This window comes from Nesoenas mayeri (assembly GCF_963082525.1).
Source record: "Nesoenas mayeri genome assembly, chromosome: 30".
Classification (NCBI taxonomy): domain Eukaryota; kingdom Metazoa; phylum Chordata; class Aves; order Columbiformes; family Columbidae; genus Nesoenas; species Nesoenas mayeri.
In genome coordinates this window covers 1867044-1890968 of record NC_137564.1, presented here as the reverse complement: position 1 = coordinate 1890968, position 23925 = coordinate 1867044, and the positions used below count along the sequence as shown (strand labels likewise).

General features: G+C 63.0%; 2 protein-coding genes across 6 annotated transcripts; both read left to right on the top strand.

Moving 5' to 3' along the window:
• The first annotated feature begins 2227 nt into the window (after positions 1–2227).
• Positions 2228–20320, top strand: ARNT (aryl hydrocarbon receptor nuclear translocator). 5 transcript variants are annotated; one of them, XM_080361041.1, is made up of 23 exons: positions 2228–2348; positions 6695–6800; positions 7673–7717; positions 8154–8198; positions 8625–8669; positions 10759–10972; positions 11494–11707; positions 11787–11852; positions 11963–12062; positions 12443–12508; positions 12697–12782; positions 13200–13276; positions 13403–13537; positions 13951–14025; positions 14773–14924; positions 15187–15282; positions 15480–15549; positions 15914–16037; positions 16573–16669; positions 17191–17341; positions 17461–17620; positions 18208–18353; positions 18734–20320. In XM_080361041.1, the coding sequence occupies exons 1-23, from the start codon at positions 2327–2329 to the stop codon at positions 18821–18823; spliced, it is 2382 nt and encodes a 793-aa protein (XP_080217167.1). In that variant the 5' UTR covers positions 2228–2326; the 3' UTR covers positions 18824–20320. The 5 variants fall into 5 exon arrangements, with proteins under 5 accessions (XP_080217167.1, XP_080217166.1, XP_080217168.1 ...); XM_080361040.1 differs by having other exon boundaries at positions 11933–12062; XM_080361042.1 differs by lacking the exon at positions 8625–8669 and having other exon boundaries at positions 11933–12062.
• A 774-nt stretch (positions 20321–21094) lies between these two features.
• Positions 21095–23619, top strand: CTSK (cathepsin K). Its single transcript, XM_080361056.1, has 8 exons — positions 21095–21150; positions 21828–21948; positions 22032–22154; positions 22260–22415; positions 22538–22756; positions 22876–23041; positions 23137–23242; positions 23320–23619. Exons 1-8 carry the CDS (start codon positions 21143–21145, stop codon positions 23417–23419), a joined length of 999 nt encoding a protein of 332 aa, XP_080217182.1. The 5' UTR covers positions 21095–21142; the 3' UTR covers positions 23420–23619.
• Positions 23620–23925: the final 306 nt, after the last annotated feature.

Sequence of the window (23925 nt, the reverse complement as noted above, 5' to 3'; positions counted from 1 at the left end):
TCACCCCAGGGTCCCCGATCCCCCCACCCCAGTGTCCCCGATCCCCTCACCTCAGTGTCCCTGATCCCCCCACCCCAGTGTCCCCGATCCCCTCACCCCGGTGTCCCCGATCCCCTCACCCCAGTGTCCCACTTACCCTGCACACCGCCCGTTCGCACACCCCGGCTCTCCCCGGTTCTCCCGCTCCCCGGTTCTCCCGCTCCCCGCTCCCCCCGGTTCTCCCGTTCTCCCGCTCCCCCCGGTTCTCCCGCTCCCCGCTCCCTCCGGTTCTCCCGTTCTCCCGCTCCCCGGTTCTCCCCCGCTCTCCCGCTCCCCCCGCGGCCCCGTTGGGGCAGAACGAAAACGAACGGACCACGGGGGCTCGAAACCGGAGCCACTTCGACGTCACTTCCGGCACCCGTCGCCCCTGGAGTCCAATCCGCCGCCGCCGGCCGGGACCGGCGCGCAGCGCGCATGCGCGAAAGGGGCGGGGCGCTGCGGCGCGGGAAAAGGCGCGTGCGCGGAGGGGAGGAGCCAAAGGCGCTTAAAGGCGCCGCGCCCCGCGAAGCGCGCAGTGCTGCCCCCTAGGGGAGGGCGTGCGGAAGGGCCGGGGGACCTGGAGGGGCCGGGCGGGCCCTGAGCGGGGGCTGGGAGTGCGGGGGAGCCCTGGGGGTTTCAGGGATCCTTGGCGGTGCCGGGGGGCCCTGGGGGTTTTGGGAGCCCCTAGGGGTTTGGGGGGTCCCCGTCCCCCCCTCAGCCGTTCTGCTCCTCCCAGGTGACGGTGGGGACGGCGCTGTAGGGATCAGCCACCAGCCGGGCGCAGCGCAGCGTGGCGGCCGCCAGCAGCAGCCCCAGCAGCACCACGAAGGCCACGGCCACCCCCTGGTCCACGTCCACGCCGGCTGCCGCGTCCTCCATGCGGGTGACAACAGGGACGGCCCTGGGGCTGAGACGGGAGGTTCACGGTCAGAAAGGTCAAAAAGGTGCCGAAATCGTGGCCTTGGGGCCCCGCGTTGGCGGGGCTGGTGGGGGCGGGCTGGGGACACCCGGTGTCGTCCCAAACCCGCCCCGTCACCCCCGCCACCATCCCGCCTGGCCTCCCCCTTTATAGTTTATTAGCGATAAGCGTCTTGCTTTCTTAAATGATTCCTAAAAGAAAATCATCTGTTTCTTCGTTCTTTGCATTAAAACACCCTAATTTTTATATATAAATATACATATTTTTAAAGGGTTTATAAAGCTAAAATATGCCCCTGGAGCAGATGACCACCCTGATTGCCCCAAGGACGGCAAATAAACCACCAGCCCCTTACCTCCCCGCGGCCGGCCGGCCGAACGGACGCTGTCCCGCTGCCCCTGCCCGTGCGCTGTCCCCGCTGTCACTGTCACTTCATGAATATTGCAGGGACGCGGCGTCGCCTTTCAGACGCTCCCGGTAACGGGGAGAAACAATCCGGGGGATTAAATTCTCAGCGAGGGACAAGGGCTCCTGGGCCCCTTTGTGGGGACACGGGCTGAATCGGAGCATTTGTCCCCAAAATGATTTAAACACCCCAGAAATACCTCAGGTTCTGTTATTCCCCCCCGAGGCGAAGAAGGATCATTCTGAGCACGGGGATCATTTCCCAGCGAAGCTTTGCCCCCAGGCTGGCACGAGGTGGTATTTCTGATGATTCTTTTTGTTGGCAAAAGCTGAGTTTTGGGGTTCTAATCAGTGCTAATTAGTGATTTCCTGCTGCCCCTCTAGTCCTGACCTAAAGCCCAGTTCCAGTCCTGGTTCCAACCTAAACCAGCGTTCCAGCTGGAATTCCAGATCCCCACCCCAACCTAATCTCGCTCTCAACCCTGATCCCAGTTCCTGTCCCAACCTAATCCCGGTCCTAATGCCTGCCCCAACCCCAATCCCAGTCCCAAACCCGATCCCAGTCCTTGTCCTAACCTAATCCCAGCCCAGACTCCAGCCCCGATCCCAATCCCAGCACAATTCCCGCTCTCCGACCCCAAAAATCCCACCACGTGACGTCACCTAACCGGCGTGGCCCACGCGACACACCCTCTCCTAACCACGCCCCCTCGTAAAGGCCACGCCCCCAAAGCCACACCCCCTCGTGGTAGGGGCGGGGCACGACTGCGCTCACCTTACCCTGCTGGCCGCGCCGCGAGGTTCGCGAGCTCCGCCCACCACTCCCCCCGGCTCGGCCAATCGGAGCGCGGCACCGCCCCCTTAGCCCCGCCCCCGAGGCGCGCAGGTTCGGCTGCGCCGCAGCGCGGAGGGTTTTCCTGCGCCGCCATCTTGGCCGCGGTGTGAGGAGGGAGGGGGGCCCGGTCCGGGCCGGTCCCGCCGGCCATGGCCGCCACCGCCAACCCGGGTGAGCGGGGCCGGGGCCGCGGGGGCAGGCCTGGGGGTCGCGGTGAGGCGGGGGGCGGCTGCGGGAACCAGCGCTCGGGGCCGGGCCGTGTCGGTTGTGGGAGTGTCCCCGGGCTGGAGGGTTGGGGAGCGGCGCCCATGGCGCTCGGGGGCCGAGGGGCTGTCCGGAGGGGCCAGGGGCTGTCCGGAGGGGCCGGGGGCTGTCCGGAGGGGCCGGGAGGCTGTCCGGAGGGGCCGGGGGGGCTGTCCGGAGGGGCCGAGGGGGCTGTCCGGAGGGGCCGAGGGGGCTGTCCGGAGGGGCCGGGGGGGCTGTCCGGAGGGGCCGGGGGGGCTGTCCGGAGGGGCCGGGGGGGCTGTCCGGAGGGGCCGGGGGGGCTGTCCGGAGGGGCCGGGGGGGCTGTCCGGAGGGGCAGGGGCTGCGCCGGGAGGGGGCACAGGGGACGAGGGGGCCCGGGCGGGTGCGCTGGAGGAGCAGCGGGGTTGTCAAACGGCACAAACTTCAGAATTGGACGCTTTAGGGGCTGCTTTGGGGAGGAGGAGACGGGGTGTGAGCTCCTGGTCTGGGGAAAGCACCCAACCCCCCCCTCGGGGCACCCAACCCCCCCTCAGGGGACCCAAATCCCCCCGCTCTGGGCACCTCACCCCCCCCTTGGGGCACCTCAGCCCCCCTCAGGCACCTAAAACCCCTCAGGGGACCCAAACCGAGACCTGAAGGGACCTGAGCAGCTAAAGGGCCCTGGAGGCGGCGGCTGTGCCCGCGGGTCTCTGCTCCGCCGTGTCCGCGGTGCTGGTTTCCACCACCCAGCACTCATGGGACTCACGTTTATTGCCCTTAATGGTTTATACGGGTTTTAAGCCCCATTTCATTTCTGGCTGTGCGTTCCCTTGCGGTTCCCTCCTCAGCCGGCCAGGAGCTGCTGTGCTGGTGGCAGTGGGGTTTGCCCACCCCCGCCGGGGTGCGAGCCCAGCGTTCCTGCAGCGCCGCTTGGTCTCCGGGTCCCTCCTGTTCCCAGGAGCAGATTCTGATCAATCTGATCGATCCGATTCTTGCTGAGTGAAATCGGATCTGTGGGGCTTTCTGAGGTTCCTGGCTGAATTAGGCTGGAATTGGCCGATGTCTGGGGTAGCGCAGCGCCCGTGAGGTCGGGGTTGTTTCACAGCGCGGCGGCTGAGGTCAGAATCTGAACTTCTGTGGTTTTTCGGGCTTGGTTTTTTTTTTGGCTTGTGGCTTTTGACGACTCTTCAGCTTTATCAGCCGCTCCGTGTGACTTCTAAAGGATGATATGTATATATTTTTTTTCATTCTAGCAACGTGGGAAGCTTTTGTGGCTTTAAATCTCGAGCAAACACGTTGGGCCGCTGGTGGTGGTTTTGAGGCCAGAGCTGGTGTCTGGGGAGGAAAGATGTGGTCGTGGTTTCACGTAACGGGCTGAAATTCCCCAGAAATCAGAGGTTAGAGGTGGCGTGTTAGAAAAAACAACAAAACAAACAAAACACCAGGATTCAGGATTCCTGGTTGGGCTTAGGAGCTGCAGCTCTGGAACGGAAAGGGCCACGGGACGGGCCCACGAGCTGGACAAAGTGCTCTCTTTATTTAACGTTTTTGTCTTCTCCCAGCGATTCCCTGCGGAGCGCTGGGGAGGTGCTGAGCGCTACAACGCTGGTGCTCGGGCGGGAGATCGGGGCGGGTTTGGCACACAAAGGGTGCGCGGCGAGCGCAGAGCACACAGCAGAACCAGCTGCGCTGGGGCGAGGATGGAAAATGTGCCGCGGAGCCAGCGCCGCGAGAGCCCGTGAGCGGGGAGGGGGCCGCTGGGGCGGGGGCTCCGCGGCCGCGTGGGATTGTGCGTAATACACAAGTTTTAAACAAATCTGCGAGGGGAAGAGGAGGAATGCTGGACATCTGTGTTTAATATTTCCGCCTATGGGCGGGCTGAGTGACCGACGATTACTTGGCCCTTGGAAACAGAGGGGAAAATGCTCACAGTCTGCACAAGCGCTATCTACAGAGAGACTGCAGTGGGGTAAATCACATTGTTCTGTAGAAGCTGGGTCGTCTTCTCCTTGATGTTGCAAACAGGACCCTGGGGAATTCTGGATAACGCCCCAAAAATGTGGCATGTCCTGGCGGCTTGAACGGGAAAACTGACCACAGGAAGAGGCCGGGACTGGTCTGTGTGCTCAACCCATTGCAAAAAGAAGTTGGGATCTATTTTAAGCGTTCAAAGCGTGAAGAGCTTTGGATTGGAAGGTTTGGAAAGCGCGTTTTTGGGGTGTTTTCGTAGCTCGTTTCCGTCGTGCTGCTTGAAGGAGGTTCCCGTGGGGGTGAAAGCGCTGAGCTGGGCAGTTCAAACAGACAACTCCAAACACAACCACACACCTACTTGAATCGTTTTCTTCAGTGTCCCTGAGACGCAGCGTGAATGAAACTGAGAAGCACAAGGGTTTGTCAAAGCAGGACGCTGGTTTATCCTATTTTAGCCACTGGTTTCTGGGCAGCTCACAAGCGGGTTCAGTTTAACTGAATGTGCAATGTCTGGTTTTCGGCGCTGAGGAGACGAGCGTGTTCAGAAGAGCTCACTGCAGAGCCCGCTCGTAAATCACCCCGCGTTCCGTGACTTCTTTCAGAAGCTTTTGCGCCGCCGGGCGCCAGGAGCCGCGACAGCCCCGGTTCCCTTCGCCCCCCCGGCCTCTCCGCTCGGCTCCATCATGCTCGCACATTCAGTCCGAAATGCGGGTCTGTAGTGTTCGGCACGGCCTCTGCTCGTCTCCTCTTGCCTTCGTTAGACTGAACACTCGTTACAAGCGCGCGGGGGTCAATGACGGAGCTGTTACTGTGGATGGGTCAGCCGGGCCCTTCAGTGGCGCGGCCGGTTGGTTTCAAGGCGATCCTTTCGGAGAATCCCTGTTGTCCTGTAGCAGTTGGAGTGTGTCCAAAAGCCTCACGCGGGGACGCCCCTGCCCTGCTCTCCCCGCTTCGGCGTGAGAACGCGGTAGATTTGTGGCAGGTTTTGATGCTCTAAGTACATAATACGGATTATTACCGATTTCCCTTGCCACATCTCGAGGTGTCTCTATTTTCTCTCGCTGTGAAAGGGCACGTTGTAGGAAAATGAAGCGGTTTCGTGGATGCTCTCAGCGCAGGAGGCTCCGCAGGAACAGCCAGGGCTGGGGAGGTCTGGGACCCCGAGCCACCCGCAGCCCTTCCAGCGCCATTCACAGCGAGCAGCCCGGGTCACTGCCCAACAGCAGCCGTTCCTCTCTCCGTAGTGAAATCACCTGCTCTGCTCCACGAAGCTGGTGTTTAAATCCACACGCTGAAAAGCCACGGGCTCCGCGGGAGGAGGAATAAACCCGACCGGGTCGATTTGCGTTTGGCGCCTTGTTCCCGCTTGGCAAAACCTTCGCTATCAGCCTGTTCTGCACCGCGGGACTTGGCTTGGAAAGAAGCGAAGGAGCCCAGGGTGTCCGAGGGCCCCAAAATCCAGCGAGAGGAAGAACGACCCCCTTTATTTTCAGTGCGTTGCATCAGCTGACTCGATTTTATCACACAGGGACTTTGTATATTCGCACACATAACCTCCAGAACTGTGTGTGTTTTAAACAAGCCCGTGTCCGTACCTGGTTCTGTGGTTGAAGCCACCGCAGTTCTGTGTCTGTGCTCTGGGAACCCTGAGAAGATGCTTTTCTGCGTGTGTTGGGGTATTTTCAGTGTTTCGCTGCCGGGCCGCGGTGCAGCGGTGAGCTCCGGACCCCGCGGCCGCTCGGGCGGGCACAGCGCCGGCTCCTTTCACAGCGCGCCTTGGAGCTCGTTTAAAGCTCCGGTTCTGGTGCGGATCAGGCTGCGTTAGCATAGAGCCACACTGAACGCGCTGTCGTGACGTGCCCAAAAGGGCTTATTTTCACTTCTTAAAGCAGACTTTTAATTGACTGTCTGAAGGGTCGGGGCTTTCGAGGTGCCTTCCAAGCACCTTGTCAACTCCCCGTATCTTAGGCCAGGAATAAACCTCGCAGAGGTGTGATTGCCGTTAGAGAAACGTGTGTTTCTTGTCCCGTTGTCCCCGAGCGGACGTGAGGGGCTCAGCCCTGCCCGTCACGTCCCCCCGCCCAAAGGACCCGCAGCTTTTCCTGCAGCCGCTTTGGGCTGATGAAAACCGCGTGTGCTCAGAGCTGGAAATGGCCCCGGGAGAGGCGGGAGATGAAAGCACCGCAGGCACACATGGCACCGCACCCCGCGCCAGCCACGCCGCGCAGCCGCTCCGCTGGGCTGCCCGCGGAGAGCGCCCCCCCAATGGAGGGGCTTTGACGTCACACTCGTTGATTCTCCTGTTTTCTTTTCCTGTTTAGAAATGGCGTCGGACGTTTCCTCGCTGGGCGCCGCCGTTGGAGCCGGGAGCGCCGGCCCGGGCGCGCCAGCCGCCGCGGTGCAGAGAGCCAGCAAGCGCCGGCCCGGGTGAGCGCGGGCGGGTCGGGGCTCGGGGGGTGTGTGTTTGTGTGCAGCGGGTGTTGAGGCGTCGCGCTCTGGAACGGCGCTCAGCCCGTGGCGAGGGCGCTCGGCTGCCCAAGGCCCAGAGCCGTGTCCTGGCTCTCCGGCTGCGCTGCGTCCGGCCTCGGGCCGCTCCGTCGAGCGCTGGGTGCCGGCTGCACCCGTTGGACCGTCAGAGAGGAGAGAGAGGAGTGGCTGAAGCAGCAGGACCAGCGGGAGACATGGGACCAGCAAACGGGAATTTTGGGGCCTCGCTTAAACCTTCGTGTCTGTGGCTTTTGGTTTGCTAAAAATGCCTTTGCCGAATGGAAGGGATATCAGGTGCTTCTCTTCAATGCCAGCCCAGATTTCCTCTTAATTTACGGGCTAATTGAAAGCTCTCCCTGGTGTCCGTTGCTCCCGCGCGGGCTGTTGGACCCGCGGGTTTGCCGCCCCAGAGGCAGCTCCGTGCGAACCCGTCGCTCTGTCCTCCCACACGCACTTACAGAAACGCTTTTTGACCCCGTTACAGAAGCACAGACTGAGCTCAGGTAATTACACAGGTCGCGAGACCGAACTTGAGCTTGTGAAATACTTTGCGTTCCTCTTTTTTAACGCAGCCGATCCGGCCTCGTTTGGAGCGGGGCTGCGATGCAGCCGCTGACTCCTGTGAACTGTTTCCTTTCTGTATTTTGGATAATGTATAAAGGGAACTGTCTTCTAAGCTTTGTGGGTTGTTTCATGTTAACCCAGGGATCTCTTAAATCTTCCTGTCAAGAATCATCCGCAACAGACGGAAAAACGACCCGTAAAGGAGAAACCGCTTGGTTAATAGTTACGTTCTGGCTTCTGTTTTTCAGGCTGGATTTTGATGAGGATGGAGAAGGGAACAGCAAATTCCTCAGGTGAGGGGGGATGTTTGTTTGTAGCCTCGCTGTGTTTGGGGTCGGATGACTCTAATTACACCATGTGTTACGTATGAGGAGCAGCTTTGGGTTGACCGGGTTGTGATGAACATGGGATTTACCTCCCGAGACCCTTTGGGTGAGGGTCTCGGTTTGGATTGACTGTACTTTCAAAGGGCGGTTTAACCTCTTTCTTTGTGATTGCGCTTGAATTACCGAGCGTGGTGCCGCTGTCCTCGATGTGAACGTGATATGGAAAGCGTCATCGAGGCGGCAGAATCCTGAAACTGCGGTGTTGGAGGAGCGAGGAGGGGGCTCTGGATCGCCAGAGCGCGCCTTTGCTGTGATTTGTTAAACCTCGCTCTTCTCTCGGTGTCTTTGGGAAGGCAAGAAGCATAGGCACCTGAAGAACCCTTCTTCCTCTGCCCTTCTGCAGGTGTGACGACGACCCCATGCCGAACGATAAGGAGAGATTTGCCAGGTAAGGAGCTGCTGGGCTGTGGTGAGAAAGTGCCAGAAGGAGGGTCTGCGGCACCCGGATCTGGCGGTGAACCCGGTCCTGCGGTTCTCCTCGCTGCTTTTGGGCCGATTCGCTAGGAGTGTGATGAACGTACAGTCGCCTTTCTCAGCGTGTCTTCCAGCCGTTGCCTTGGAGTCTCGTTCTCTTCGGCTGCTCCAGAATTTTGCAGAAATGCCAGTTTCGTGCTTGGTTCGGGTTTTACTTGCAGGGAGGTTCCTGGCCAACCTGGTTTCTGGGGCGCGAGGCGGCGGCGCCGTTGCGCGTGGAGCATTGGCCGCGGGCGCTGCCGCGGAGCGGCCGCCTGGCGCTGGGCGTCCTGCAGCACCCGCCCGGCTCTCACTTCACACTTTTTCCATTTTTAGCTTAGATGGCTGATTTTATTTTTAGGTCTGATGATGAGCAGAGTTCAGCGGATAAGGAGAGACTTGCCAGGTAGGAGAACGGAGATTTCAAGCATGGACAAGCAGAGTTTTCCTTTCCTTCGTGTTTCTCTAGGCACCCCCTCTCTCTGGTTTGTTTTCTCCCCCCTTTCCTCATCTGCTGCAGTGGAGGACTCGAAACCCACCGAACCCACCAACAGCAATCGCTGTTGGAATTAGGAGGGGAAAGCGCTTAGTCCGCTTGTGGGAACTGGCTGGGCCGCACTCCAGCTTCGTTAATCTGGGCTTAAATACAGTTTCTCTCGTGCTGGATCAAGTGGTGAAATGGCCCATTCTCCTCTCGGCAAGGAATGCCCTTGTGCACGCAGAATGGGCATTGAAGTGTGTTAGTTTGGGGTTTTGTACCTGTTCGGACCTTACAGGAAGGGTTTAGGCTTCCTGAAAACAGGGTTTTTCCCTGTCTGATTAACGAGGGTCTGTCCCTGGCCGCGTTTCTCCAGCAGAACAAACGCCAGCCCTAAAGGCCCTTTTCCCCCGTTTTCAGGTGCGGGTTTCCACGGCGGCCGCGGGCGGTGCGATGGGGACAGGCGGTTTGCGGTTTGACACCCCCGCTGCCGCCGTCCCGCAGGCGCAGCCGTGCTGCTGCCGTCCCAGCCGCGCTGCCGCCGTCCCGCAGGCGCAGCCGCACTGCCGCCATCCCGCAGGCGCAGCCGCACTGCCGCCATCCCGCAGGCGCAGCCGCACTGCTGCCGGCCCAGCCGCGCTGCCGCCGTCCCGCTGGCCCAGCCGCACTGCCGCCCGCGCGGGCGCACGGCCATGCTCCTCAAACACAAACCGCGTCCGGCGCGGCCCTTGTGGCCCGCGGCGCAGCCTCAGCGCTGGGGGCCGCGGGCAGGCCGGGTGCTCGGCAGACAGCGGCGGCTTTGCGGGCTTCCTCCTCCCGCGAGCGCCGATTCGCTCCCGCTGCTCGGTCGCCACCGTCACGCAGAGCCCGTGGGGAGGGGTGTTTGGCAGCGGGGCAGGGGAAGCGCTGCAGCTTTCCCGGGGCTTTTGTAGTGGAGGTCGCGTTTTCACTGTCGAGGAGGCAGAGGCTGAGCTGAACGTGGGTGTGATAACCGAAGCACATGTCTGAGTATCAGCCTTGAGAGATCCCAGGTGATTGTACTCGCCGGGCAGTGAGAGACGCTCCGTCCTCCGGTGTCTGTCCTCTCTAACTCGCTCGCCTGTCTGTCCGTCCAACACTTCGTCTCATTCCACTTCCCACCATGTGCTTCCCGGCCTGCGATCGCCCCTCTCTATAGGAACCCTGGCTGCTAAGTTTTGTTTTGAAAAACCCACCTTAGTCAGTGACTTAAGCCAAGCCTAGAAGGCTCTGTTCCCACCTTGAGGGGCTCGGGGGCTGTGCCCTGCGAGCAGAAGGCACGAGAAGAACCTTTGTAAGGGTTTTTAAGCGGGCAGCGTTTGTGAGGTGGCTCTTGTGAGGTCTGTGTGCCGGCAGCCGCTGTCCCCGCGGGCCGCACAGCGCTGGGGGCAGGTCTGCTCTGCAGCGCTCGGGGGCAGGTCTGCTCTGCAGCGCTCGGGGGCAGGTCTGCTCTGCAGCGCTCCTTGGAAAAGACTTGGGGTAACCGAGAATAATTGGAGCTGAGACTCCTCTGTTGTGCTGTGGGCGCCCCAGTCTCGGCCGCAGCGCCAGCCTCGTGTGCTGATCGGAGACACGCGTGTCCGAAAGGAGCCGAGGCGGCGTTAGTCCATGCCGGGGCGCACTCGGGCTGCACCAGCGCTGTGTAAAGCAATTTCCTCAGTGGAGCGGGTGAACTCCCTCCGAGAGCGGAGGCCGCGGCAGAGGGCCTGGGGTTGTGGAAGCGGCGGGCAGCTTGTTTCTCTGCAGTAGCTTTGCCTGGCTCGTCACCTTCACCGCCCGCGGGGCCGCGACGGGACCCCGGAGAGGGTCCAGCGCGCTCTCCTCCTGCACTCGTTCCTCGTCCCCGTGCACGCCCAGCATGCGAGGCGCTTGCGGCCCTTCTAACGAGCCTGACGCATCTCTGTGTGTTGCACTCCGGCCTTGTGCGGGCGCTGACGTGGGGCTGAGGCTCCCGGCTCACCGGTAACTTTGTCTTCCTCCTCTCCTCCCTTTCCTTCAGGGAGAACCACAGCGAGATCGAGCGGCGGCGGCGGAACAAGATGACGGCGTACATCACGGAGCTGTCGGACATGGTGCCCACCTGCAGCGCCCTGGCGCGCAAGCCGGACAAGCTCACCATCCTGCGCATGGCCGTGTCGCACATGAAGTCCCTGCGCGGCACAGGCAACACCTCCACCGACGGCACCTACAAACCCTCCTTCCTCACCGACCAGGTGGGGGAACCGCGCGCTGAGGGGCTGGGAGGGACCTCTGGAAATGGTGATGCTGATGTGGGGTCACCAGAGCAGGTCACAGGGTCCAGGGGGTTTGGATGTCCGAGAGGAGCCCAGACACCGCACTGGGCAGCCTGTCCAGGCTGCGGCACAGCCAAAGGCGCCAGTTTCTGCTCGTGTTCAGATGGACCCTCCTGTCATTGGGCACCACTGAGCAGAGCCTGGTCCGTCCTCTGACACCCACGCTGAGACATGGTTGGACTTGAAGGTTTGTTCAGCCAAAATGATCCTGTATTTAATATCCCTCTCAGCCTTGTCCAGGCTGGACAGCCCCAGCTCTCCCAGCTTTTCCTCGTCAGAAAGACGCTCCAGACCCCTCAGCATCTTTGTAGCTCTCTATGTAACTGCAGAGGGAGGAATTAAATGGAGGGTGGGAAGAAACGGGCACCCGGGGTGGGTTTAGAGCCCTCGGCCTGCTTGGCCCCGCAGTCCAACGCGTGTCCGTCTGTCTGTGACCGCAGGAGCTCAAGCACCTGATCCTGGAGGCAGCCGACGGCTTCTTGTTCATCGTGTCCTGCGAGACCGGGCGGGTGGTGTACGTGTCCGACTCGGTGACCCCCGTGCTGAACCAGCCGCAGTCCGAGTGGTTCGGCAGCACGCTGTACGATCAGGTGCACCCCGACGACGTCGGCAAGCTGAGGGAGCAGCTCTCTACCTCCGAGAACGCCCTCACAGGTGAGGCAGCCCTGAAGGGGCCTGGGGGCGGGCGGCGCGAGGACCGCGGAGGACTCGGATTCAAACCTTCCCTTTGTAGAAGGAACCAAACCCTGGTGCCTTCCTAACAAGGATCCTGCAGCCCCCCCCGAGAATGCGCCTAAAGGTACCACTGGCGACGCTTGTCCTGCTCGGCTCCTCCGTTACCTGGTGCCTGTGCTGCTGCAACGGCTCCCGCGGCCGCAGCATCTGGGGCTTGTGTCCTTCTCTCTTCAGGTCGCATCCTGGATCTGAAGACGGGGACGGTGAAGAAGGAAGGGCAGCAGTCCATGAGGATGTGCATGGGCTCCCGAAGGTCCTTCATCTGCCGCATGAGGTAACGAGGACGTTCCTCGGGAATCTCGGCTGAGCCCCGAGCTGAACCGGCTCCCTGGCCCCTCTTGCCTTAGTTCCAGCTGCTCTTTGTCCGTTCTGACGTGGCAGAACGTGGCCAAGCTTCCCACACAGCGCCAGGAGTCTAGTTCTTGAGATTTTTCCTTGCCCTACACTAAAATACCTTTTGAGACTGTTTTAGAAGATCCAGTTTCAAGTCACAATTTGTTTTGACCTCGTGTCCCCCCTCAGAGTCTGTAGAGTGAGGGGTTTTCACTGGTGTGACAGAGACCCCGAGGTTCCTCCCTGGCTTTAGAGTCGTTGTTCAAGGCTGCCAAACCAAGCGAGACAAAAGCCTTTCCCCGCGGTTCTCGTTCGGTGCAGGTGCGGCAACAGCTCCGTGGACCCCGTCTCGGTGAACCGCCTCAGCTTCATGAGGAATCGCTGCAGGTGAATAACCAGAGCTGGGAGAAACGGTCTGCCCCCACCCCCACGTTCTTGGGCCTCTTGCGTTTCAGTCTTTGTTTGGATTGTTTGCCCTGAGGGTGCTCTGTGGGACCTTTTAAAAACACAAGTGGAAACCTCCCCGCACTTCCCCAGCTGAATGTGGTGGCACATCCGGCCTCTCTCTCTCCCAGGAATGGTTTAGGTGCAGCGAAAGACGGTGAACCTCACTACGTTGTGGTGCACTGCACGGGTTACATCAAAGCCTGGCCCCCCGCAGGTAAAGCTGAGCTTGGGGCTGGTTTTAGGAGCGTGTGGGCTGAGCACGTCCCTTCTCTGGACAGGATGTGCCAGCAAATGCCTTCTCAATGTCTCGCTTTTTGGGGTTGAGCTGATTTTTGCGGGTGCTGGGTCCCAGCTCCGTGTCTCTGCACAGCAGAGACGCTGCAGAGGGTGAACGTGACTTTACACTGGAGGTAATGGTGCAGTGTCTGGTGTGCGAGCTGGTGCTGAGGTCACAGACCTTTAACCCTTCTGGCAAAAGATGCAGGGCTGGCAGCTTGATTTGCCAAATTCCTTTATGGGAAAATTACAAGGCAGGGTGGGAGGTGTATTGAAGCCAGAACCGCGTGTTTTAGCTCTGAAGCGGCAGGTTTTGTGCATTAACCGCGCTGGCGTTCTTTGGCGCTCCCCGCAGGTGTTTCACTGCCCGACGACGACCCGGACGCCGGGCAGGGCAGCAAGTTCTGCCTGGTGGCCATCGGGAGGCTGCAGGTGGGTGCGCGGCGCTGCCTCCCTCGCGGTCCAGCTCTTGTGTCTGCGCACGCTCCCCGATTGCCGCGAGTCCCGCTGCAGGGCCAGGAGCTCTCCCGAGACTCAGTGAGCCCCCCGGCCTTGCAGGTCACGAGCTCGCCCAACTGCACAGACATGAACAACGTTTGCCAGCCCACAGAATTCATCTCCCGACACAACACTGAGGGCATTTTCACCTTCATCGACCACCGCTGCGTGGCCACGGTCGGCTACCAGCCGCAGGTGAGGAGCGGCAGGGGCTCTCGGAGGGAGAGCCGCTGTCCCAGCGCACCTTCCCCGCCCCGTCGGGGCTCCGCGTGCCCGGCCGTGCCCACAGAACCTCAGCCGGGCGTGTTTCTCCTCCACCAGCTGCGTTTTCACGTGCTTTTCCAAGTGCTTTGATCGTGGGGAGGACGGGGCCTCTGCATTGTGTCTGATGTCAATTAGGATCATTTTGCCCCCATTTGAGCTCGAGATCAAACGTTAGTCACAGCTGTTGTGCTTCTCTCTAAAACACAGCCCGTCGGGTCCTGGGTTTGCCTTGTGGAGCAGTAGTTTTGGGGGGGGAGCAGTAACTACCTGTTCAAACTGGAATTAAAGCAGAGCCTGCGCACCAGCTGAACTGACCTCAGCTCTCCCCATTCCTTTAAAATCAGGAGCTTCTGGGCAAGGACATTGTGGATTTCTGCCACCCGGAGGACCAGCAGCTGCTGCGCGACAGCTTCCAGCAGGTACGGACGAGCCCTTCGGCGGCCGCTTTGCGCACAGCGTGGTGTTCCGCTCAGTCTCTCGGTGCTTTCAAAGCGATGAAATCAATTGGAAAAGCAAGAGAAAAGTAAAACCGTAGCTGTTTCTCCTTTGCCCAACAGCAAACAGTCGCAGGTTTAGTCACGTAAACGTGCAAAACGAAGCAGAAGCGTCTGTCGCGTAACCCTTGAATTCACCCTCTGGCTGCCGGTCCCGTCCGCTTTAGGGCCAGAGACGTGGCTGCGAAGCGCCTGCCCGTTTGCGCGGGTCCGGGGCTGAAACGCGGTTCGTCCTTAGGGCCCAGCCCAGCGCCGCAGGACTCGCAGCGGACGCGCTTTGCTTGCCCTGTTGTCGTTACTCTTATTTCTGAGGGCGCTGGATTGTGGCAGGGCAGGTAAGACTGCCCCGTGCTTCCATGCTCCAAAAAGAAACAAACTGCTCATGTCCATCTCTCCAAATAGCTGGAACTCAAAAGCGACAGCATGTGCTTCATTTATTGGAGGCTTTTTCCATACATCTCACCAGTGCAAAGAGATCACAGGGGATGTGGAACTCCCTCCCCGTGTCATTGAGGATGGAGAGCATGAGGGACTGGTGGCGGTTGCGCTGGGGCGGAGCGGAGTCTCACAAAGGGCCATCGCCAGGTTCCGGAGGGGCGGCCGGTGTCAGCAGCGCGTCTGCTCTCCCGCCGTCGGGAACCGGGTCCCACCGGCGCCCTTCCGTTCTTGCAGGTGGTGAAGTTGAAAGGCCAGGTGCTGTCGGTCATGTTCCGATTCCGATCCAAAAACCGGGAGTGGCTCTGGATGAGAACCAGCTCCTTTACCTTCCAGAACCCCTACTCGGATGAGATCGAGTACATCATCTGCACCAACACCAACGTCAAGTATGTCATTGTTAATTGCTCCTGGCGCGGTTATTAATTGCTCAGTGGCCGAGTGGGAGGGGGCCGACCCTTTGCATTATGTGACCCCCCCCCCCCATTTCAGAGACCACCCAAGCTGGATCCGTCACCCAAACAGTTTTTGCAAAAGCGAAGTTTCCCGTCTTGCCCCGCACGGACACGATCCTGCACGCAGCAGCCAGCTCTTTGCTTGTTTTTGGTGTTGTTTTGGTATATGTAAGTTATTTTTGTCTTTGCCTTCAAGGAACTCGAGCCAGGAGTCGCGTCCCGCGCTGTCGGGATCGCTGCCGCGGCCCCCGCTGGGCCAGGCCGTGAACCTGCCCCTGGAGCTGCCCCCCAGGTCAGGATCCTCCCGCGCGTTCCCCGGCGTGGGGCTCGGCCGCCCGCCCCCCCGGCGCCGCAGCCGCTGCCGCCCCCTGGCGCCGGCTCTGCAGCCACCACCACCCCCCCGGCGCCAGCTCCGCAGCCACCACCGCTGCCCCCCGGCGCCGGCTCCGCAGCCGCCGCTCCCCCGTTACACGCGGCTTTCTGTTCCAGGCAGCAGGCGCAGCCGGAGCTGGAGGCCGTGCCGGGCAGGGAGGGTATGGCCGGGTACGACCCCTCGCAGGTAAGTGGCCGGGGCTCGGTTACTCCTTCCCCTTGTCCCGTGTTATTGAAATGGTTTAAATTCCCTTTGGCTGAGCCCTTGGCGGTGGCCGCGCCGGATCGGCGTGCGGCTGCGGGGCTTGGAGAGGAGGCGGCTCTGCCGTGAGCGCTCCTGGGGCGGGTTGCGTGACTGAAGGTTGGACTCGAGGGTCTTTTTCAACCCAAAATAATCCTGTCGTTCTCATCTCCCCGGCATGGCCACCCTGCCCAGAAAATACACCAAACACCCAGACAAGAGCGAGGCCTTTCTCTGCAGACCCCTCGTGCCGGCTCCTTTGCGCCGGAGGCGCTGACGACTCCGTCTGTCTGTCTGTCCCCGCCCGCAGGTTCCCGTGCAGCCGGTGAGCGCTGCCGGCCCGGAGCACAGCAAACCCTTGGAGAAACCGGAAAACCTTTTTAACCAGGAGCGGGACCCGCGGTTCAGCGAGATCTACAGCGGTATCGGCACAGGTGGGAGCGCGGGGCCGCGGCCGTCGCGCCTTCACCCGCTTTCCGCTCCGCCCCGAGCGCTCTCCGCTCTTGCCCACGTGGCTCGGCGCGATTCTGGGCTCGACGCGGTTCTGGGCTCGGCACGGGTGTTGCGAATGACACCGATTCTTGGTGTGGGATGGATAATTCACTGATAAACTGTGGCAGCTGCGGGTTCTTCTGCAGCCGGCGCTTTGCTGGAGCGACGCGAGGAGGGAGCGGGCGATGCGGTGACTCTTGCTCCATGCCACTGGCTGCCTTGGTGTGTGTCCCCAGAGCAGTTCTCTGTGTTCCTACTCGGGGCACAGAACGTAGTGGATCCTCTAACCCCAGAGGCCCTTAATTTGAAGTTTATTAGAAAATGGAAAGGAAATCAAATTAAAGAGGCTTTTACAAGCCCATCTGGAGCCCGTGGCTGGGTAGGGAACAGTCCGGGTTGATGCTCTGGCTCAGAACAGGGTTGATTTCCCGCGGGCGCGTGGTTCTGATTGCGCTGAGGCGGCTCCTGTCCCCGCAGAGAACAAACCCCTCCCGGGCAGCAGCGGCGCCGCCAGCCAGCCGCTCTTCCCGCCGGGAAACAGCTTCACCGCGGCGCGGCCCAGCGACGGCTTCAGGTGAGCCGGCGTGGTGGATGTGCCGCGGTCCTGGGTGTTCCCGGCCCCTGTTCACTGTGCTCCTGCACAACCCCGGGGAGCGCAGCCAGCGCTGGGCTCCTCTGAGGGCGAGGGGGTTCCTGCCCCTTTGAGCCCCCGGGCTGGGGGTTGATGGGTCCAGACCTCGAATCCTGGGGTTGGTTTTGGGGGCTCCTCATGCCAAGAAAACCCTTGAGGTGCTGGAAGTTGAGAGAAGGGGAAGGGGCTGGAGCACGTGTGCGATGGGACCTGTGGAATGGGGAACGGCTGCGAGTGGCGCCGGGGGAGGGTGAGGGTGCAAATTTGGGGTGATTTCTCCCCAAAGGGCTGTTGGAACAGGCTGCCCAGGGCAGTGCTGGAGTCGCCATCCTGGAGGGGTTGGATGCAGAGATGAGGTTCCCAGGGACAGGGTTGGTGACAGTGCTGGGTTACGGTTGCACTCGATCTCGAGGGCTGTTCCGGCCCGGGGGCGGGGAGGCTCTATCGCCGGCCATGTGTTCCAGGAGCGGCAGCATGGTTCCCCCGGTGAGCATCGTGCAGCAGCCGCCGTCCTCGGCCGGCCGCATCCTGGCGCAGATCTCGCGCCACGCCAGCCCGGCACAGCCCGGCGGGACCGGCTGGGCCGCGGGGACACGGCCGCCCTTCCCCGCCCAGGTACCGAGCCAGCCCGCGTCCCCGTCACAGACCGCCTGCGGGGTCGCGGCAGCGGCTCCTCGCCCTGGTCAGGACAAGGCTGGAAATAAACTCATCTCTTCCTTTCCGGTCTCTTACAGCAAGTGACATCCCAGACGGTGAAGACTCGTCCCCCGTCCTTCAGCATGGGGACGTTCCAGGGCAGCGCGTCGTCCTTCAGCGCCATGGCGGCACCGAGCTCCACGGCGTCGCCCACGGGGGCCGCGTTCCCCAACCTCGCCGGCCGCGGCAGCGGCTTCAGTGAGTGCGGCTGGGGGAGTGGGCAGCGGCAGCTCTGGGGGAGACGCTCCCCGCGTGTCCCTGGGGCGCTGGGAACGGCCGAGCGCAGGGATCCTGCTGGGGCTGGCGCGTGTCACCCGTGGCCGTCGTCAGGCTCCGGAGCGGGGGAGCTTCCGCGGAGTTTTGGAACCATTTGGGTTGGAAAAGGCCTCTAATATGGAGTCCAAGTGTCCCCACCCCTGGCACTGAGCATGTCCCTGAGAATCCCGTCGCTGTCCAGCCCTCCAGGGCTGGCGACTCCAGCGCTGCCCTGGGCAGCTGTTCCAGCGCCCACAGCCCTTCCACGAAGAAACCTTTTCCTAATGTCCAACTAAACCCGGCACGACTCGAGGCCGTTTCCTCTCGTCCTGGAGAGGATCCATTCTGGACCATTTTAGAGCTGACAGAGAGGACCCAGACCCCTCCAGGACCCCCGTTTGTTCTTCCAGCCCATCCACGGGTGTTGACGAACCCCGTGACGCTTCAGCGGCTGCTCCCGGTGCCACCGCCGCACCAGCCGCGCGCTCCCGGTCCCGGGGCGGTTTCCCGACCGTTCTCTCTCCCCGCAGGTGCGGAGGCGGCGGCGCCGGGCGCGTTCCCGGCGCGGGCGGCCGAGGCCGTGGGGATGTGGCCGCAGTGGCAGGGCCAGCACCACGGCCCCGCGGGTGCTGAGCAGCACGTCCCGCCGCAGAGCAGCCAGCCCGAGGTCTTCCCGGTGAGCCGGTGCGGGGTGGGGGCAGAGCGAGCGGTGACCGCGGGCGCGGGGAGGGACGGTGCGCGGGGCTGGCTTTGCCACGGCCTGCGCAGGATCGGTGTGAAACTCCAGTTAATGGAATTAACCTTCCGAGCTCTGATTAAAACCAACCACAAAATATCTGAGCCCAAAAAAGGAGAACATAACCCCCAGAGCTCGTGTTCCGCGACTCCCGGTTCTGAAGGAGTCAGCGCTCACGGCTCAATCCGCTGCTGCCCGCACCGTGCGCGCAAACCCGGTCCCCGCGGTGCCGGCTCCGACTCCGGCCCCTTCGTCACCACATGAGTAATTACCCTCGTGATTTCCTGCTCCAGCTTGTAACTCGGTGCGTCTCCCCGCAGGACATGCTGACGATGCTGGGAGACCAGGGGCCCAACTACAACAATGAGGAGTTCCCGGAGCTCAACATCTTCCCTTCGTTCTCGGAGTGAAATAACCCGTCAGGGAAGCCAATTACACTTATATATCATATCCACGTGTACAGGAAACACCCAGCTCCTTTTTCCCAAAAACTGCTGAACTTTCTGAACAAGCACCTCCTGAGCTGCGGAGGTGACGCCGCCCGGCGCGGGACGGACATGAGGAGGGTTTGGGGCACTCTGGGCTGATTCCGGAGGTTTCAGGACTCGGACGCTTCACGGGCGGCTCGTGGAACCAAAGCCCGGGTGTCGGGGTCACCGCGGCCCCTCCGAACCCCGAAGGCGCCTTTTCCCATTTGTATTTCAATCTTATACCCGTGACTCTTTCTTTTTCTATCAAACACCAAGTATTGTAACTGTAGCCGCTGAGGGAGCTGTTCCCGCGGCTCCGCGGCCGCTCGCCTCCGCGCCTCGTGGGACTCCCCGTTTTGGGGAAGTTTGGCCGTTTCCGGAGGGTTTTGGCCGCATCTCGGGTGCTTTATTTGGAGATTTTGGGGCCGTTGGGGCGCCGTCTCCCAACCGTGCAATGAATTCGGTGTCATCGGCGCGGCCGGCGAGCCCTGCGCGTGGCGGGATGGGTAACGAGCCATAAAGACGTGATCCGCGGAGCTCTGTCCGTCTGCGGCCCCTGGTTCCCGCGCGGCCGCGTCAGGCGCTCGTCGGGGGAACCGCGGTGCGGATGGGTCTGTAACAACAAATCTGTGAACGTCCTGCATTCCGCAGTAGGAAAAGCGGGTGGTGGATCCCACTCTGCTCAGGGCGAGCACCCAGAATGGCGGAGTTTGAGCCGTGTGTGGGGGGATCCCCCAAAACAGCGGAGTCTGAGCCGTGTGTGTGGGGATCCCCCAAAACAGCGGAGTCTGAGCCGTGTGTGTGGGGATCCCCCAAAACAGCGGGGTTTGGAGCCGTGTGTGGGGATCCCAAACAGCGGGGTTTGGAGCTGTGTTAATGGAGATCCCAGCAGTGGGGTTTGGAACCGTGGGCAGCCGGCGCCACCGCCTGGAGCAGGTTTGGAGCTGCCCCGCGTGGGCAGGGGAGCTTTTTGGGCTTAAACCAGCTGGTTTTGGTGCTGGGCAGCGCGGGTGCAGGACCAGCTGCCCCACTGGGAACAGCCCGGAGCGGGGGGGGAACCCGCGTCCTCACCAACACCAGGACGGACAGTGCCCGTTTCTACAGAAATCCAGGACGGACAGAATGCCCGTGTTCACAGGAATTGGGGGGGGACAGAATACCCACGTTTACAGAAATTGGGGAGGAAGAAAATTCCTATTTTTCCGGAGATTTTGGGTCCTGCCGGTGAGGAGGAACCGGAGCAGCCGGCAAACGCTGAAGCTGTTGGGAAACGCCAACTGGCCTGGTGTGAGCTGGTGTGAACCGGTGCGAACCGGGGGTCCCGGTGCCCGTCCCCGTCCCCCCCGCAGACCTGGTGCTGTTTGCAGCGCGAGCTCCGTCGTCTCTTCGCGGCCGGTTTGTGTAGCAGAGGATTTTCAACAGGACATTTTCCCTTTTTCCGAGGGTTTTGTCTCATTTGTGCCGGTGGCCTCGTCCCCGTGTCACCGCGGCCGCCTCAGCGCCCCGTGCTCGGCTGACTCAGGGGCGGTGGTGACGATGTCCTGTCTGTCCCTGCGGCGTCACCGCTGGTCACCGTCCCCCCCGAACCGCGGGGGCACAGGCCTGGGCTGGGGACACTGGGGTGTCCCCAAGGTGGGGTCCTGGGGCACGAGGGTGTCCCCAGGGTGGGATGTGGAGGTGGGAGGACGTCCCCAGTGTCCCCAGGGTGTGATCCTGGGGCACGAGGGTGTCTCCAGTGTCCCCAGGGAGCGATACTGGTGGGGGAGGACACCTCTGGGATAGACGGATGTCCCCAGTGTCCCCAGGGTGCAATGCTGGGCAGGAGAATGTCCCCAAGGGGGGATGCTGGGCTGGGAGGGTGACCCCAGGGCGGGAAGATGTCCCCAAGGTGGGATCCTGGGGCAAGAGGTTGTCCCCCGTGTCCCCAGGAGGGAGGTGGGGGCAGGACGGTGTCCCCAGGGCAGGATCATGTCCCGGTGTCCCCGGTCCCCCGTCCCCTGCACGGGCTCAGACTCAGCTCAGCCCCACGCGCAGCCGGAGGAGCCGCTGCCGTGTCCCCCCGTGGCCCCCCCGCCCTGCGCCCCCCCCGTGTCCCCCGTCCCCCCCGTCCCCCCCGTCCCCCCCTTCCCCCGCCGCAGCCGCCAACATTTTCCAGCTGCCTCCGACTTCCTCAACCCAGCGCCATAAAAGCTGCTGCAGCCGCGGCCCCGGTCCCGCCGCCCGTGTCCCCCGTCCCGCCGCCCGTGTCCCCGCAGCGCCATGCCGGGGTAAGTGGGGGCGCATGGGGGGACAGGGGGCCTGACAAGGCCTTGCTGGGGCGCTTGGGTGGCTTTTGTCCCCGGGGAATGGTCCCCAGTGGGAGTGGGGGGAACGGGCTGGTGCGGCGGTGCCGGGACCGTCAGTGTTGGGGGAGTGAAGGGGAAACTGAGGCACGGAGCGCAGGGGGCTGGGACTGCGTCCCCTGCCGTGGGGAGAGAGCGGGTGAAGCAAAGGGGGGGACGGGATGCTGGGGACCCCTCATGGCGGCCCCTGCACCCCCGAAATTCGGTTTATTCCCGGCCCGGGGCTGCGGGGAAGAGCCGGGGGGGTTAATGGGAACCGGCTGCCGGCTCATGTGATGCCGGCGCTCGGCCAGCGCCGCCGGCCCCGGACCGGGCGTGGGGACTCCTGCTTCCCCCCGGCCCCGGGGCTGGCTGTGGGGGTCCTGGCACCAACACTGGGTGGTTTGGGGGGTCCTGGCACCAACACTGGGCAGTTGGGGGGGTCCTGGTCCCCACCAGCCCCGAAACTGGGTGTGGGGTTCTGCTCCCCCCGGCCCCAAAACGGGGTTGGCGGGGAGGTCCCGGTTCCTCTGCTCCCAAAACAAGGTGGATGGGGGGGTCTCGGCCCCAAAACTGGGCGTGTGGGGGTCGCGGTGCCCCCCCAGCTCAGTCCCCGTCCCCAGGATGTGGTGGCCGGCGCTGCTGGCCCTGCTGGTCCCGGCCGCGGGGGCCCAACCGCAGCCCGAGCTGGACGCGCAGTGGCGCCTGTGGAAGAAAACGTACGGCAAGGAGTACAACGGGCAGGTACGGCCGGCGGAACCGCGGCACCGGCTCCGCGGCGCCCGGGGCGCTCGCGGGCACCCAGCAGCATCTCCCCCGCGGCGCAGGCGGACGAGGCGGCACGGAGGCTCATCTGGGAGAAAAACCTCAAGTACATCAACCGGCACAACCTGGAGCACGCGCTGGGCGTCCACAGCTTCCAGCTGGCCATGAACCACCTGGGGGACATGGTGCGGACACCGGGGGCGGCAGCGGGAGGCGGGGACGGGACGAGCGCCCCTGGGCGCTGCTCTGTCCCCGAGCCCCGGGGTCACACCCGCCCCGTCCGTCCCCAGACCAGCGAGGAGGTGGTGAGGACCATGACGGGCTTGAAGGTGCCTCGTGGCCACCAGCGTCCCAACGGGACCCTCTACGTCCCCGACTGGACCCAGCGAGCGCCGGCGGCCGTGGACTGGAGGAGGAAAGGCTACGTGACGCCCGTCAAGAACCAGGTGAGCAGGTGGCTCCTGGGGCGCGGTGTCCCCCCCGTGTCCCCCCCGTGTCCCCCCCATGTCCCCCCCGTGTCCCCCCCGTGTCACCCTGTGTCACCCCGTGTGACCCCGTGTCCCCGCAGGGCCAGTGCGGCTCGTGCTGGGCGTTCAGCTCGGTGGGCGCGCTGGAGGGGCAGCTGAAGCGCCGGACGGGGAAGCTGCTCCCGCTCAGCCCCCAGAACCTGGTGGACTGCGTGGCCAACAACGACGGCTGCGGCGGCGGCTACATGACCAACGCCTTCGAGTACGTGCGGCAGAACCGCGGCATCGACTCCGAGGACGCCTACCCCTACATCGGCCAGGTGGGGACGCGGCCCCGTCCTCTCCTCCCCCCGACCATCCCCATTTCCTCCCCTTGACCATCCCCATCTTCTCCCCCCAACCATCCCCTCCACGTCCCCTGCCCCCGCTGGTCCCGCAGGACGAGAGCTGCATGTACAGCCCCAGCGGGAAGGCGGCCAAGTGCCGCGGCTACCGGGAGATCCCGCCGGGCAACGAGAAGGCCCTGAAAAGGGCGGTGGCCAGGATCGGGCCCGTCTCCGTGGGCATCGACGCCAGCCTGCCCTCCTTCCAGTTCTACAGCCGCGGTGAGGAGCCTCGCCCAGGGAGCCGGGGGGGTTATCCGGCGGGGGGGTTATCTGGCAGGGGGGGTTATCCGGCACGTAACCAACCGTCCCCGCAGGTGTTTACTACGACGAGAGCTGCAACGCCGAGAACATCAACCACGCGGTGCTGGCGGTGGGCTACGGCGCGCAGAAAGGCACCAAGCACTGGATCATCAAGAACAGGTACGGCGGGGCCGCTCGGGGCCGGGTTTTACCAAGCCGGGCTTTGCCGGCGGCTCAGGCTCCGCGTTTCCGTGCAGCTGGGGCGAGGAGTGGGGCAACAAGGGCTACGTGCTGCTGGCGCGGAACATGAACAACGCCTGCGGCGTCGCCAACCTCGCCAGCTTCCCCAAGATGTGAGCGCCCGGCTCCCCGCGCCCAGTCCAGCCTCGTCCCCCGATCTCCAGCGTCGCTCCGGTTTGGGGAGATTCTGCCTCTCCGCAGCGAGGACCCCCCGGCTCCGATTGTCTCCGAGACCCCTTTGCCGCGCCGTTGGTGCCGCGGACGCTGCACCCGCCCGGGGGCGCTGGTGCGAACGGCTCCCGCACCCCGGGTGGGAACCCCCGTGCAGGACACGACCCCGCCGGCCCTTGTCTGTGAAATAAACCACTGCTGGGAACCAACAGGGGGCTGGTTCGCTGCGCGGCGCCGGCGCCGCGGGGGACGGGGCTCGGGCGGCGGAACAGTCGGACGCGGGAGGGATTTTACACCATTTCCCAATCTTAGGGTAGAAACCCCCCAGGAGCGGCCGGCGAGGGCGGCGCCGTCCGGCTCCGCTTCCCCGGCCCTCCGCTGCGCCGCGGTGCCGCGGCTGAGCCGCCGTCGCCACCGCGCTCGGCGCCGCGGCCGCCTCCCGGGTTTGATTT